Source organism: Myxine glutinosa, chromosome 12 (assembly GCF_964187855.1).
Source record: "Myxine glutinosa chromosome 12, kmMyxGlut1.1, whole genome shotgun sequence".
Classification (NCBI taxonomy): Eukaryota; Metazoa; Chordata; class Myxini; order Myxiniformes; family Myxinidae; genus Myxine; species Myxine glutinosa.
Genome location: NC_136272.1, coordinates 34,800,732 through 34,816,181, shown reverse-complemented (window position 1 = coordinate 34,816,181; position 15,450 = coordinate 34,800,732). Strand labels below are relative to the sequence as shown.

At 46.7% G+C, this 15,450-nt stretch overlaps 1 protein-coding gene across 4 annotated transcripts in view; it reads right to left on the bottom strand.

Annotated features, from left to right (window-relative positions):
* The window catches only part of EIF5 (eukaryotic translation initiation factor 5), a 71,699-nt gene that overhangs the window by 40,313 nt on the left and 15,936 nt on the right, over positions 1 to 15,450 (bottom strand). For all 4 annotated transcript variants that reach the window (XM_068132757.2, XM_068132760.2, XM_068132758.2 and 1 more), the window contains exon 5: positions 2,601 to 2,712. In XM_068132757.2, coding sequence (XP_067988858.1) covers positions 2,601 to 2,712 — 112 coding nt within the window. The remainder of the gene's footprint in view (positions 1 to 2,600; positions 2,713 to 15,450) is intronic.

Genomic DNA, 15,450 nt, shown 5'->3' with positions numbered 1-15,450 from the left:
ACACTCTTCAATTCCATTCGTCCCTCTGAGTCTTCAAGACAGCAGTTCACTATCATCTCAAGTCATCCTCCATCCAAAGCAATTATTCCCCCCTCACCCATTAAAAAACCACTCCCACCTCCTAAAATATTTTGCTTAGGTATCCATCTTGTCCACCTCTTGCATGCTTCCATAACCCTCATCGCTACCTGCATCCCTCGTTTGTCCGTCTCCATCTACTTTCTCCCTCCGCCCTGCTGTTGGCGTTTCCCCTTTCTTTTGCTATTCCCTTTGTTGTGTTGTGTCCTGATCTGCCCCATGTCCATGCTCTTTCATGCGCCTAGACAATGTATCTGTAATAATAAAAGAAAGTGTGTCAGTCAGTGTGCGTCTCCTCCACAACTCCAAGACCATGAAACCTAGCGGCCCGAAACTTTGCATGCATACAAAGGGAATTCAGTGAAGCAACGGCTGGGATTTTCTAGCATGTTTGTGACCTTACTCCTCTGAGCTCCCAAGGTCAATCGCGACGGACACCTATATAATGGGTGAGATGGTGAGCTACGATCATCAAATATGGTATCAGATGTGTACAATAACTGTCACAATGATCGATAAAATAGGCGAAGAAGCAGTCATGCGACCTCATTAAAAAACCGAACATAGAACAAACAACTGAAACGTCGCTTTAAAGGTAATTTTACTGCTCAAACGACACAACTCTCAAGAGTGTAAGAAGAGCTTGTAGAAATTTTTTATTTTTTTTTAAAGGTTACCACCTTCGGTAACTGGTCGAAATATCCACCCTGCAAAAATGTAAAAACAAGCGATTTGGATCCGTATACCTATGTCGTTGCTTAGAGTGCATTCCAATTGTTTGATAACAAAACAGATTTTGAATGTCCTTGTCACATGGTCAACTTTATGTGGGCTGCTCTAGAGTTGGAACACCAAATAATTTATTTATTTTGGCCCTTGATGGGCGGGGGGGGGGGGGGGAGGGGGGAAAATTCAATATTGTGTACCCAAAGGCAAATTACAACAACTAGTGAGGTACCCGGTGGGAGGCCGTACGCAAATAGACAATGCAGAAACGGCAGATGCTAAAGCATGAAACCAATATATTCCACATTCCTGTAGTACCTTCTGTCGCACGTCAGACATGGACAGCAAGTTCGTGAAGGACTTCCATGAAAAACGTACCCGTTCGCAAACAAACAGGTACGTGAGTTCCATTCCCAGTCAATGGCGAATCTGCATATAGCGATCTGCGAATTTCACGTTTAGAACGTAAAACCGTCGCTGCATTTCGTCATTCACTTGAACTCGATATCTCTTTTTTCATTCCAAACAGCATAACTCCAATCACAAATTAAATAGCATTAATATAATAAACTTTTAACAACATTCGTGACAAACAAATATTTAAATCTGATGTGAAGTTCCGTACGGGTGGGTGAATACAATTACGAATTCAAAATCGTAATTGTATTCACTCAATTCCAATCATCAATTGAGACATTAACAAAACGATTAACACGATTAACGTTTAACGATTAAACATTACGATGACGGTTGTATTGGGATATTATCAAACCCGCGCATTGCCATAATCTGTCCACTTCCACATTCACGGCAGGTTCATAATTCTCATCAAAATCTAAACAGTATTTGTAGAATTTCAATAAAAGCCACATCACTGTTCATATCGGTAAATATTATTCCATAGTGTTTGGAAAAACTGGAAAATTGCAAAATTGGGAAAAAAAAAATTGGGAAAACAGCCTATTTTACTCCAAGGGGTTCCAGGAATACCCACCCAAAATATCGTTGCGATCGGTTCAGCCGTTTTTGCGGTACCTTCGAACGGACAGACGGACATTTGGTGAATTATCGCAAGATGTTCAATTCTGTTGATATTTGTTCAATATTTTGAAGCTTGATAAATAAAATGTTTGTCTCGAAACATGTGCTTGATTGTGGTAGTCCAATAGATGTACGTTCGATCCCAAGCAATGCCAGGTAACTTTGTGGGAGGAGGGAGGGAAAGGGATGCGAAGTGGGAGGGAAAGGGTGGAGGTGGGAGTCCAGAGGGAGGGATGGGAAGAGGAAGGGAAAGGGTGGAGGTGGGAGGAGGGAGGGGAAAAGGTGTCAGTCTGGAGGAGGAGGAGGCAGGGGGAGGACTTGGAGGAGAGACCTAGCATTGTCAGGTACCTTTGCTTTCGCTTCCCGCCCCCTTCCTCGCCCCCCCCCCCCACCCCACCCCTTCCCTCCCAGACCAACTCTCTGCCTCCTCCCTTCTCGCTCCCGCCTCCCTTCCTTCCTTCTCCCTCCCTTCCTTCTCCCTCCGCCTCACTCACTTCTCCCTCAATATTCCCGTCAGCAAAGCGAAGGGTGGCATAAGCTACTGAAAAAAAAATAAACAAAATATGCTCACTGGTTAAATTTGTGATGTTTATATTAGCACACATCTGGCTTCTGCATTTAAAAAACTGTCAAAAATATCCTCAACGCCCCTCCCCCCACGCTCCAAATAACTCTTCCACACTCATGCCTGTGTGAAGAGGTGTGAAAAGGGAGAAAAATGCTACAAGTGAAAACGGACTTGCACAGACACTCACCTGGGGGATTCTTCAGAATAAAAGTACATAGCTTGTGTTTTGTATCGAGAATGCCACGGAAACCACAAGCTTTGCACGTCTGCGATATGATCTGTTTCCTGGCATTAATGTGCTGAAAAACACCAACACCAAAAAAAACGGCAAGTTGTGACAATTTTCACGTCACATCAAAATGAGCATTGCAGAAAATAAAAATCGAAGCTGCCAAAATAAATGACAATCACAGTCGATCCCATCTGGAGAGACCACCCCAAGCACAAAGTATTTCCCAAAACAGGTGGTCATTTTAAAAGGAAACAAGACACCATATATTTATGAGGTGGATCAGGTGGAGATGGAGGAGGTGGTCAGAAATGAGCAGTGGATCATTCATTCCCAGTGCAGTGTCTCAATACAGCATGTCATGTATGTATGTATGTATGTATGTATCATACAAAACACAATGTCAGTGTGTGTGTGGCTGTACAGATTTCTGTCCCCCTTCATAAAGGTGGGTTTTCAAGGCCAATCTCTCAACACGAATGTGTGTTCACCACGGTCTATTTTTGATGAGAAATTTGAGACTCAAAATAAAATTCCATAACAGTTATTTTGCCTCTTCCATTGGAATTGTAGACGGTGGCTTGCAAACCGAGCCTGAAGGGCAGCATACAGGTTTTTTTTTTTTTGGGTTTTCTTAATAATACAAGGCACAGGGAGATTAAATTCGCTGCACGTGCAACGCATGCAGAATAAAACAGGTGTTCATTTACATCTGTATGACATCTCATAAATAAAGAAGATTATAAGCACACTTGAAACTAGGCTGAGGCCCACGAGGCTGCCCCGTCGAATAAACTGTATATACATAGTCATACCCCGTTTTACGCCATTTCGACCTACGTCAAATCTGACTTTACACCACTCTTCTAGAGTAAATTTCAGTTCAGCGAACGTCATTATGTGCGACTTTACGTCACTCCAACATCATCATCTCCTTTATCGCGAAGGAGAAGACCATGCCAGGCTACAAAGTCGCAAAGGAGCGGCTAACGCTAATGCTTTTTAAAATTTTTTTATTTTGTATACAAGATCGAGGCTCGTGAAAGAGCTAACATTAATCACACAAAAAGACAAACCGACACACAAAACACAAAAAACAAGGGGAGCGGCAGACAAGATGGGGAGAGAGGGGGAAGGACACAAGCACAACATTTGAGAGCAGGGACATCGGGAGGACTTGGGGGGAGGTGGGAGAGGAATAAAACATATGAACACTGCAAGGACTCTGGGGTAAATTACCGGGGGTAGAAAAGATCAAGGTTTTCGATGGGGGAAGATAAGAGATGGTGGTGAACAGCTGTTTTAAAGACGTGGAGGGAGTAGTGGGATTGAAGGGAGTGGGGGAGTTTGTTCCAGAGGCGGGAGAAAAGGGGAATGAAAGAGTGAAGGTGAGCAGAGAGCCTAGACTTTGGCAGTTTAACTATAAGAGGGTTGCAGGCAGATCTTGTGCGACCTGAAGGAATATTGGGGGGACAGAGCACAGAGAGAGCTGGGGGAGCAAGGCCAGAGAGGAGTCGGTAGAAGACAGAAAGACCACCAACCTGCCTGCGGTGAGTGAGTGAAAGGCCCTCGGAGTTGACTACATCGCAGGAGATTCCAATTATTCTGAAAGCGTTGGCCTCAACAGCGTGAAGCCGAGCAAGGTGTGAGGCAGGAGCACCAGCCCAGAGGGGGGAACAGTATTCCATTGAGCTGCGGATGAAAGCCTTGTGTGTGGTGAGGAGCTCAGGTGTGCCAAGGAAGGACTTCGCACGACGGAGGATGCCCAGTCGGCGACTGGCTTTGGAGGCCAGCTTGGAAATGTGGTTTTCCCAAGAAAGATCATGGCAGATAGTGAGACCCAAAAGCTTGAGCGACAGAACTTCTTGGAGAGGATTGTTGAGAAAGTAGATGGGAAGGTTGTCCAGTCGGTCATTTCGGAGAGACATTGTAAGAGTGTGAGATTTGTCAGGATTGAAAGACATGTTCCACTTGTTTGACCAGTCTGTGATTTTGTCCAGGTCTGCAGAGAGTGAGGAGGCTGCAGACTGCCGATCTGAGGGATGAGGAATGGAGCGGCAGAGTGGAGACATCAGCAAAGAGATAGAGAGGATTTTCAAGAGAGTCAGAGAGATCATTGATGAAGACCAGAAAAAGCATAGGGCCCAGAACACTACCTTGGGGAACTCCAGCCTGAACAGGAAGAGGAGATGAGAGAAACCCATTCAGGGCCACACGTTGACTACGACCAGAGAGGAAGCCCGCCAGCCATGCGTGGAGATTTCCATGGATACCAAAGGAGGAGAGTTTGGTGAGCAGAGCAGGGTGCCAGACCGTATCGAAGGCACGTGAAATGTCAAGGGAGACAGCTCTAATTTCCTGTTTGGCGTTGAGGACCTCCATCCATTGTTGAGAAAGCAGAAGCAGCATGTCCAGAGTAGAGTGACCAGGTCTGAAACCAAATTGATGATCAGAGATCAAGCCATTGGAGAAGAGGAAAGATTTAATATCTGAAGCAATGATGGATTCCATGACTTTGCTGATAATTGGGAGAAGGCTGATTGGTCTGTAGTTGCTGGGATCTGTTTTTGCACCTTTTTTGTGCAAAGCGGTGATGTTGGCTGATTTCCAAGCAGATGGCAGATGACCTTGAGCAAAAGAGAGGGTGAAGAGAACAGAAAGAGGGAGTGAAAGAGCAGAAGAACATGATTTTAGGACCCGTGGGCTGATGCCGTCAGGACCAGTTGCAGAATCAGAGTCGAGGGTTGACAGAAACTTTTCCACCTTGTCAGGAGGAAAGGACACAGAGTCCAGGAGCAGCTGGGTACGACTGGGTACGGTGGGTACAGAGAGGGATGGGTTTGGGACACAAGATTTAGAGGCAAACACAGAGTTGAGGCATTCAGCTTTTTCACGTGCGGAGTCAGCCGTTAAGCCGTTTGAGGTGAGGGAGGGGATGGAGGGGGAACAAACACCAGAAACAGATTTGACCAGACGCCACCAGGATTTGGAAGAGGGAGACAGATAAGAGAGTTCGGTCTTGAGAACGATGAGATATTGTTTCCTGGCTCTCCTGAGGGTGGACACACACTTGTTTCGGGCTTTGTGAAAGGAAATGAGATTTCCTTCCGTTAGATTTGCTTTCCAGGAGACGAAAGCAAGTTGTTTCAGGGCAACAGCCTCACCACCTCACCACAAGATTCCGTGTACCATGGATGGGAGGAAGGGTATGACAACTGAAGACGAGATGGGATAAATCTGTGCATGAGAGAGAGCAATTTACTTTGAAAGAATTCCCAGGATGAGTTGATGTCAGAGGCGGTAGAGATGGGAGACCAGTCCAGATGATTGATGGCTGCTTGAAGACCGTGCCAGTTGGCCTGAGTGAAATGCCAGACTCGACGACGCTGAGGAGGCTCTCTGAGAATGGTCAGAGAGATGTCCACTTTGACAAGCACATGATCAGATGAGCCGATTGGAGCAGAAGAGCAGCAGACATTTTCAGGGAAGTTTGTCATAACCAAATCCAGAAGAGAAGATGCTCCGTTGACAGATCCGGGTCGGGAAATTGACAGATTGTGTCAGTCCCAGTGAGTCGCAGAAGTCCTTTGCTGAAGAGCCATGGCTGGTGAGAGAGGTACCCACACCCAGCCAACTGGCATGGTGACAATTGAAATCACCACATATGAGGAAGAGAGAGTTGGGATGGGTAGATAGAAGTTAGTCCATATCAGATAGCGAGATGTAGATGGAGTCATCGCTGTTTGGTGGACGGTACAACACACATATGAACAAAAGGTGGGAGCGAAGGGGAAGCCGTAGCCAAAGGTATTCCTGGGGGTGAGGTGGAGAGAGGGCAGTGGAGGGCGAGTGAGGAAGAGAGTTTTTTATAAAGATAGCAACCCCACCTCCAGGATGAGGCTCAGGTCTATCATACCGGAGGAGGGAGTAACCTGGGAGAGATACCAAGGCATCAGAGACATCATGAAGGAGGAAAGTTTCTGTTAAGCAGATCACATCTGGTTTGTCAGAAGCAACCTGTATGGAGAGATCAGTCAAGTTTGAGCGAAGGCCCTGGATGTTTGAGGTCCATACCGTTAATGAAGAGGAAGGGGGAGCATCGGGTCCAGAACAGTGGGGGGAGGGGTAGGGTAAGATGTGGAAGAGGAGGAAGAGGTAGGGAGAGCTGTTGAAGGTGTGTCAGAGATTTCAGAATAGCTTGGAGAAAGGGAAGAATGGGGCGGACAAAAGGTTTGATGGAGATTGGGTGAGGCACAGTGAGGTGTTATTTGAGGAGGGGGAAGAGCGAGGCAGAAGGTTGGGGGAGATGAAGGTGAAAGTTGGAAGGGGGAAGAAGCAGGGAGGATGCTTTGAGGAGGGGTGAGAGGGGAGTCTAGGAGGGGAGGAGCGAGGGAGAGTCTCGGAGGGGAGGGGTGTGGGGGGAGTTTAGGAGGGAGGGGAGGGAAGGGGCAAGGGGGGAGATTTGAAAGGGATGGGTGATGGGGAGGATTTGGAGGGGAGGGGTGAGATTGAATTTTGAAAAGTGCACGATTCATGGGAAACGAACATTTTTTGCAAAATGAGTTTGAGACCTTCGAGTCAAAAATACGTTTGAGGACACTGGAGGAGGGGTGGAGTTCTGGATAGTTTAGGGAATGTAGAAAGGAGGAACTGTAAGAGATGCTATTATATATATATTTTTGAATGAATAGATTTGGTGAGCAAGACGAATGCATCCTTTTGTAGGAAAAGAAGAAAAGGGTGTTATAATATATGAGAGAAAATAGTTGTTCAGGGGAGAGGTTATACATTTCTAACCGCGTGATCGCGAACGAAGAACGAACGAACAAAAAGAACAACAAATAAACGAATAAGACCTGGGAAGGAAATATTTTTTTGGGGGTTTTTTTTTTTTTGTGAGTAGAGATATTAAACAAGGAGGTACGGAGTGAACGACTGGGACGAAACAGAGAACGAAAATAATTTCAGCGCATTCGACGAATCGCTGAGAGAAAAACAAAACCACAAGGTCGGAGACAGTACGGTAGTCTCAGCCCACGAGTACTAGGCCGCAGAATACTCGATACGCATTAACCGACGATTGTGTATACATGTACGAAAAATTAGCACCGAAAATTTTCCAAAAGATACGCTATAGGTACATACACCGAAAGATAGATACAGTCTCGACAAAAACACGATTGTGAAAGATAACTTAGCTTCGAGAGCGTGAGCGCATGGAACAGCTTCGAAAAGATGTGACCTCGCCGTGATCTCACGACGTGACCTCCAATGCTTGGGGGTAATTGCACCGGCGACTTCAAGCTGAAGCCGCTCTTGGTGTATCATGTGTGTGAGTATGAGGATGAACTTTAGGCGCAAATGAGGAATTGAGTGAAATTGTTTGTGGATGAACTTGGTGAAATGAGGCATTGGTCGTGAATGGTTGTGTGTGTGAGAATCTGGGTATCGTTGAACTTGGTGAAATGAGGCAATGGTCTGGGATGACCGGAGAAAGTGTATGAGTGGTGTATTGAGGACATGTATAATGGTGATGAGCGATTGACTTGCATGGGGTGCACGTGGATAAATGGAGAGAATACTTGGTGTGTGGGAATAAATGGTGTGTGGAGTGAGTAGTGTGGATTGAGTGGTGTGGAGTGCATGGTGCGAAGGAGTGGATGGGGGAGGATGGACCCCTTCACAAATACCCAGGGAGGTTAGTTTAAAGTTTGGTAGAGGGAGTAGGTAAATTGTTTGGAAATTGACATCTGTGGTGCAGGGAGTAGCAAGTTGTTGTTGATGCATATCCTTGTAAAGAACCGATCGACATGTGCACGTGCACGGATTTGCAAATGCCTGCCTGTACGTCGTCGTTTCTGCGTATATCGCATCGTCCAAAAATAAAGCAAGCAAGCAACTTCGGCCGCTCGAGGAAAGACGGGGCACGCCTACGACTCGGAGGTGAGCGTCGATACCTGGGGCGGCCGGGTTCACGGAACCCTGAGCTCGTTCGTTCGTCAGACGACACAACCACTGGTGAAACTGCTCGGACACGTTGGGTAAAGCACGCCGTGGTGAAGCGGGCCGCGGAGCCACTCGGCACACAAGCCAGCACACGGTCGACACGTCCGTGCCGGTCACCCCGTTCGAGGAGAAAACCCGACTGATAGAAAACAACGGAGTTACACCCGACGGGGTGCGGCAAAGATTCAGGACGAAGCCGCAGCCTCCTCCAGTTATTTACTCTAGTTTTACGAATTACGGTGTTTGTCTTCATTTTAAGGCATTTTAAAGACATTATGCCCGGTTCACGTCAAAAACCGAGTTACGTCACGGCTTATGGAACCAATTAATGACGTAGGCCGGGGTATTACCATATATATATATATATATATATATATATATATATATATATATATATATATATATATATATATATATATATATATATATATATATATACACACACACACACACACACACAGACTTGGCATTTAATATGGAATATTTTTTTTGTGGGGGTGAACTTACTTTTCAAGATGTCTTTGAACCAAAAGTTCATTGGAATTATGTTGAAATTATTCTAGATTTTGTTCATGTGACCTTTAAAAGAAACAAAAACCACATTTGACATTTTGAAACAAATAAATTGATCCTTGAAAGTGATGTAAACCGATATCGAACTCAATTCATGGACAGTACTGTGTTAAACTTCTGTACGTTTTCCAGAAGTATCTCTTTATTTTGCACATTAGCCAAAAAAAATTTTCACAAAAACAAAAGTTAAATTACGATTGGGATTACGGACAGTAAAATTACAGTTCAGTACTTCGTGTAACCCCCACTAGCATTCAGGAGAGCACGTACACGTTGAGGCATGCTGTTCACGAGATTTGCCAAGGTTTGGACAGGAATCGCTTGCCATGCAGTGACAATAGCCTGCTGCAATTCACGCACAGAGGTCGGCTGCTGGTCCACATGGTCGATTTGACGCGTTAATTCTGCCCACAAGTTCTCTATTGGATTCATATCCGGGGACATGGCAGGCCACTCCATATGCTCCACACCACGGTCAGCAAGAAAGTGTTGGATCATGCGAGCACGATGAGGCCGTTCATTGTCATCTTGGAAGACAAAGTTTCCTCGAAAAGCTGCACGAGCAAATGGAAGCAATGTTTCTTCCAGAATGGCCCTGTACTTGAACTGGTTCAGGTTTCCATTCAAAACCACCAGGTCAGTTTTGCCCCCTGCATGAAAAGCAGCCCAAACGGTCACCCCACCACCTCCAGCTTGGACTCTTGGCACTATACAATCTTTGTTGTAGGCTTCATGCAATTGTCTGCGCACTCGGACGTGGCCATTTTGACGCTCTTCCAGAAATCTAGACTCGTCACTGAAGATCATGTGATTCCAGTGTCCTGGCTGCCATTGACGGTGCTCTGGCCCACTGCAATCGGCGCTGGCGGTGTTGTCTGGTCAGGCGTGGCTTTCTCAGGGGGCGCCTGGCACGATAGCCTGCTTGAACCAGTCGTTGGTTGACTAGCCTTCTCGATACAGGCACATTTGTCAGTTGCTGCCACTCAGCCCTAAGCCGATTAGCTGACTTGGTACGGCCATTGGACTAACCAGTGCAGCTGGCGATCATCCCTCCTTGTGGTTCTGCGGGGACGCCCTGGCATCGGTATTGGAGTAGGGACACCCCTCTGAGCATTTCGTTTCAGGATCTTTGACACCTGACCTTGAGTGATGCCATCCTGCTGAGAAAGAGCACGCTGTTTCATGCCGTAATTTTGTAAAGCCACCACTCCATGACAAACAGCATTGTCGAGTTGACGGACCATCTCCAGAGGAAGCGGCAATAACTTTTGGAGACGTGCAGCAGTTGTTTTCCACGAATACAGAACGCGACAACCCTTGTTTACCCGACTGTGAAGCCAATCATCAAATGCACCTGTCCGTACATTTTGCCACGCCACCTGTGATATAATCCTGTTGTTGACTTCTTCCTGCGACAATCAGTGACATGGTTCTTTTAACAAATAAATCACCAAAGTGTAAAAGAAATTCACCAGATTGATATACTGAGTTAAGAAAGTAAACCCAAGGCAAGAAAAAAAAAAAAAAATTCCACATTAAATGCCAAGTCTGTATGTGCGTATATATATGTATATATACACACACACTCGTATACCAGCTGAAGTACCCAGCGTTGCCCGGAAGGAAAGGGGGGGAGGGAAAGACAAATTTACCTGTGTGAAGAGTGATTTAACCTCGGCGTTGCCCAAGTAAAAGGTTAATTGTAATGCCCTCTGCCACCACCACCACCAGGTGGCACCACATGGTACATATTTACATAGCCTATGATACCCTCCCCACCAACACAAATATGTGTTTGTACCCCGAGTTTGTCGCTTTTAACTTAAAAGATGTGGCCGTGCTTAATATATCCAAACAGACATTTTTTGCCTTTAAGAGGTATAAATGTGTGTACATATGTATGTATGTCTATTGTGTGTGTGTGTGTGTGTGTGTGTGTGTGTATATATATATATATATATATATATATATATATATATATATATATATATATATATATATATATATATATATATATATATACACAGTGAAACCTTGACTTACGAGTGCACCAACTTACGAGTTTTCCGAGATACGAGCCGTCGCTCGGTCGATTTTTTGCTTTGTGATGCGAGCCGAGATCTGAGTTACGAGCGAGCGAGCTTACGCCACCCGCCACTAGGTGGCCCAGCGAGCGTTCAGTTCACGTGGTTATCTTGCCGTGCAAGCATCTCTGCCGTATCGCTGTTGCTTTGTTTTCGCATTTTGTTTATTTTGGAAAATTTCTTAGTTTTAACCATGGGTCCTAAGAAATTGAGTGCCAAGGGCAGTGCTGAGAAGAAAAAAAGGATGATGTGCTTGGATATAAAACACGTAATCGTCGAAAAACATGAGCGAGGTGTGCGTGTTGTCGACTTGGTGAGGCAGTACGATCGTAGTACTTCTACGATATGTACGATTTTGAAGCAGAAGGAGTCGATAAAGGCTATAACGCCAGCCAAGGGCGTTAAGATTATTTCAAATCTCCGGACCTCTGTCCATGAAGAGATGGAGAAGTTGTTGTTTGTGTGGTTGACAGTCAGTAAATACAGTGAGTAAATACAGTGAGGAGTGTGAGTAAATACACTTAATAAAACCAGTTTATTTCTTTACATTCTCTTTTATTATGTACAGTATATATGAGGTCATGCTTGTTTATACATTATTTGTTATTTATAAAGTACATTTTTGTTATTTAAAAACACGTAACAAAAAAAATTGGTGTTGTTTTTGGGGGGCTGGAACGGATTAATAGCATTTCAATGGGGAAATTTAATTTGAGAAACGAGCAAATTGAGTTACGAGCTCGGTCACAGAACGAATTAAACTCGTAAGTCAAGGTTTCACTAATGTGTGTGTGTATATATTGTTACAGACGTGGCTTGGATGTTATTTACCGAGCGGTTTTATGGTATGACCACGTCTGCACAAGTTACCCGATTGTGCCCGAACGTTGACTAGTCGCGCGATGCTGGCTCAATAAGAAAAAGAAGACACCCGGCTGGATTACAATAACACAATACGACACCAAGGTTTCGATTCTCAAGACCTCCGGAGGAGATTATATTCGTACGGAAAGGTCAGATTACAGGGGCTAGAAGTATAATCACAGAAAGACAGGCACTTAGACACACTCTTATATTAACCCCGGACAGACGACAGACAAACGGGACAACGGCTGACTCACACGGGGGTTTGATGGCTAGGAAAGGCAGGATCGATGGCTCCAGGTCCTCCTGGGCTCGGGGCAGGGTACAGTACGGTCCGGTCCGGTCCAAAGATGCGGGGAGGTCTCGTCGCGCTGGGGGTGGCGGTGGCTTCTCTCTCCAAGCTGAGGCGCATCTGTTTCAGCGCTCGCAGGTCCTTCCTTCTCCAGCTGGGGGCGCATCTGACGTCACATCCGGCGCGGGGCCGCGTATATCCGGCGGGGAGTGACACGCCCTCGGCTCGTTAGCTCCGCCCCAGATGGAATCGGCACGTTGCTTCTCATTGGGTGCGTGGGGGGGTTACTGGCTCCGCCCCTGACGAGGAGCTGACAGCCAGCCCCTTCGGGGTAACGCCGTGGAGCGCATGGTCATGGCGGGTAACCGAGCCGGTGTGAGGACGCACACTCCCCGCCCCTCTGTTGTTGTAGTCGTAGTTGTAGTTGTAATTGTTGTTGTAGTTGTTGTTATTGTTGTTGTTTGGGGAAGAAGATGGGAGGAGGTATGGGAAAGGTCCTAAACTCACTACTGATGCCATATAATCACATTCTGGTGCAACGAAGAGTCATAATTAATGGAAACGAGGCCTTAACTGACATAGATTAAGAATAACTAGGAAGATGTCCGAAAGTTGTCTACGTGTGGTGCGGTGGACCTGGGCACGACATTTAATGGGGGAATAAGGGGAAGGTCGGCTCTACTGATTGTTATTTACATGCAATGGGACTAGGGAATGGGGGATTGGGGAAAGTTGGGGAGTATTGGAGAAAATAGGGGAATATTTACAAGCGGATATGGAGGCCAAATTCCATATTCGCAACATTGCACCCTTCTCTACCCTCGGGGCGTCCCGACCCGATAAATTTTTACCTACTTTAGTGTGGCACGCAATGTAGTTCCCTCTACTATTAACTCTACCCTGAGTGCGACAGTTTTACAGATATTCACAAATGAGTAAATATGTCCCCCTGCGACGTTGCACCCTTCTCCTCACAGAAACACACCCACAGGATAACCGAATCCGGAAAGAATTCGCAAACTAAACATACAGCCGGTAGGGAGCATTATTTACAAGATTACGCTGATATCTACACTACGATCCAGGACCTGTTTTTGGAGGAACACATGCAGATGTTATGCATAGAGAGAGCGCGCTTGCCAACATCGATACACCAACCCACGAGTGCTCTGTGGCCGACGGCCTTTAATAACGTGCAGAGCACCCTTTCCCAGCATCAAAAGCACCACCCCACCACCAATCGGTGCAGTCACCATTGTTCATTGGAATAAAAATAAATTCGACAACCCCTAACCCTGCAGGTGTCTCTTGCTCTTCTTGTGGTGCACTTGGTGGTGTTAATTAACAGTGGTTCACCTTTATGGCATAGGTGCCACGTTGACCCATAGGTCCATCCCCGGGTGGTGCTTGGCCGCAAACGAACTGCGGTCCATTGTGGGTGGCCACAAACATTGCGGTCCATATGGTGTATCGATCCCGGCAGCAAACAGCGAAAGTGCAGGCCCACAACTGCGCAGCCAGCACCTCTCTCTCCTCTCTCTCTACCCCAAAGCCAGATCCTCGGAGGTGGGAGACAAAAGAAGAAACAAGTGAGTAAGGTGGTAAGGGCGCAAAAGTGCACGCAATATAAGGTAATGCACACTGGGGGCACATGGGAACCAGGTGAGACAGGTACGTTCCTATCGTACGCCCCCCCCCCCACCAGGTAACCTACATGGCCCCTCCCTTACCCCTTACTGCATCCACAAAACACAACACTACCCATAAACATCTACTTTACAAATCAACAAACATCCCTACTGTCTTCCCCGTTCCTCCCATAAACCAAATTCGTCTTCTCTCCCTCCTAACCAATCAAATTTGCCATTTTCAACTCTCCTCAAAATTTGCCATTTTCAACTCAACATCAAAATTTGCCATTACCAATTCATCATCAGTCCCTCCTAGGGAGGGAGAGATGGAATCACCCCAATGTCTCATCCACGTCGTGATGCGTCTCACAAATCCTCACAGCAATTCTCATTTCCTGCACAAAACAAAGAAAACACAGGTGTGGAGTCATCATCATCACCACAGGTAAGTGGCTGCGTATGGTGCGACAGGTTCATCAATCCTAACTATTTCCTAAATGACTTTAACAACTTTACACTACCCGGGGTCTTTCTCCGGCCAAACCATTGGCCCTCTTACACTATGGGTTCTAAAAACCAATTCCCATTGGCCAAACTGTGGTGCTCTTCAATTTGGGGTCTCACTCCCCCGATTCATCTCCCGGTGCCCTCGTACAATTTCTGGGCTGCGACGTGTACCTCTCCCAGTGGGTCTACCCACCTGCACACCTCCACCACTGCGGTTGCCTCCGAGCTTACCTGCTCCTTACCCTAACCTAACTAACTGGGGCAGGCCCTCTGGCGCTCTCCCCTACTCGGTGCCCTCTCTGGCACTGGGCTACCCGGGTCCGTCCTCCGGATCCTCGGGCCCCATCCACAACTCTACCGGCTCCCAGAGCCCACCTGCGGCCTCACCTGGCCGACATCCTCACAGTGGTGGAGTGCCCAACCAACTACACGCACTAACAGGCTACACGCCCAGCCATTTCCACAACACTAATGCACCCATTCACAACACCATTCTGCAACCGCACCACAAGTGCCAATATCCAACCACAATTTACCTGTACCCTCTACCTAACACTTACACTACCCGCCCCGGGTACTCGTGAAAGGGGTCTACTCTTCCCCCATCCACACCTTCGCACCATGCACACCACTCCGTACCACTTACTCCAACTCTCTCCACACACCTGTACCTGCACACCTGTGCTCTCACACCTGGTGCCACCTGCACCCTTCTCTCCCCAAGCGCATTCGCGCTGATCCACAACACTCATTACTCACACACTGCTCCACACACCTGTCCAGTTGCACACCTGTGCAATCACACCTGTCCAGTTGCACACCTGTGCAATCACACCTGTCCAGTTGCACAC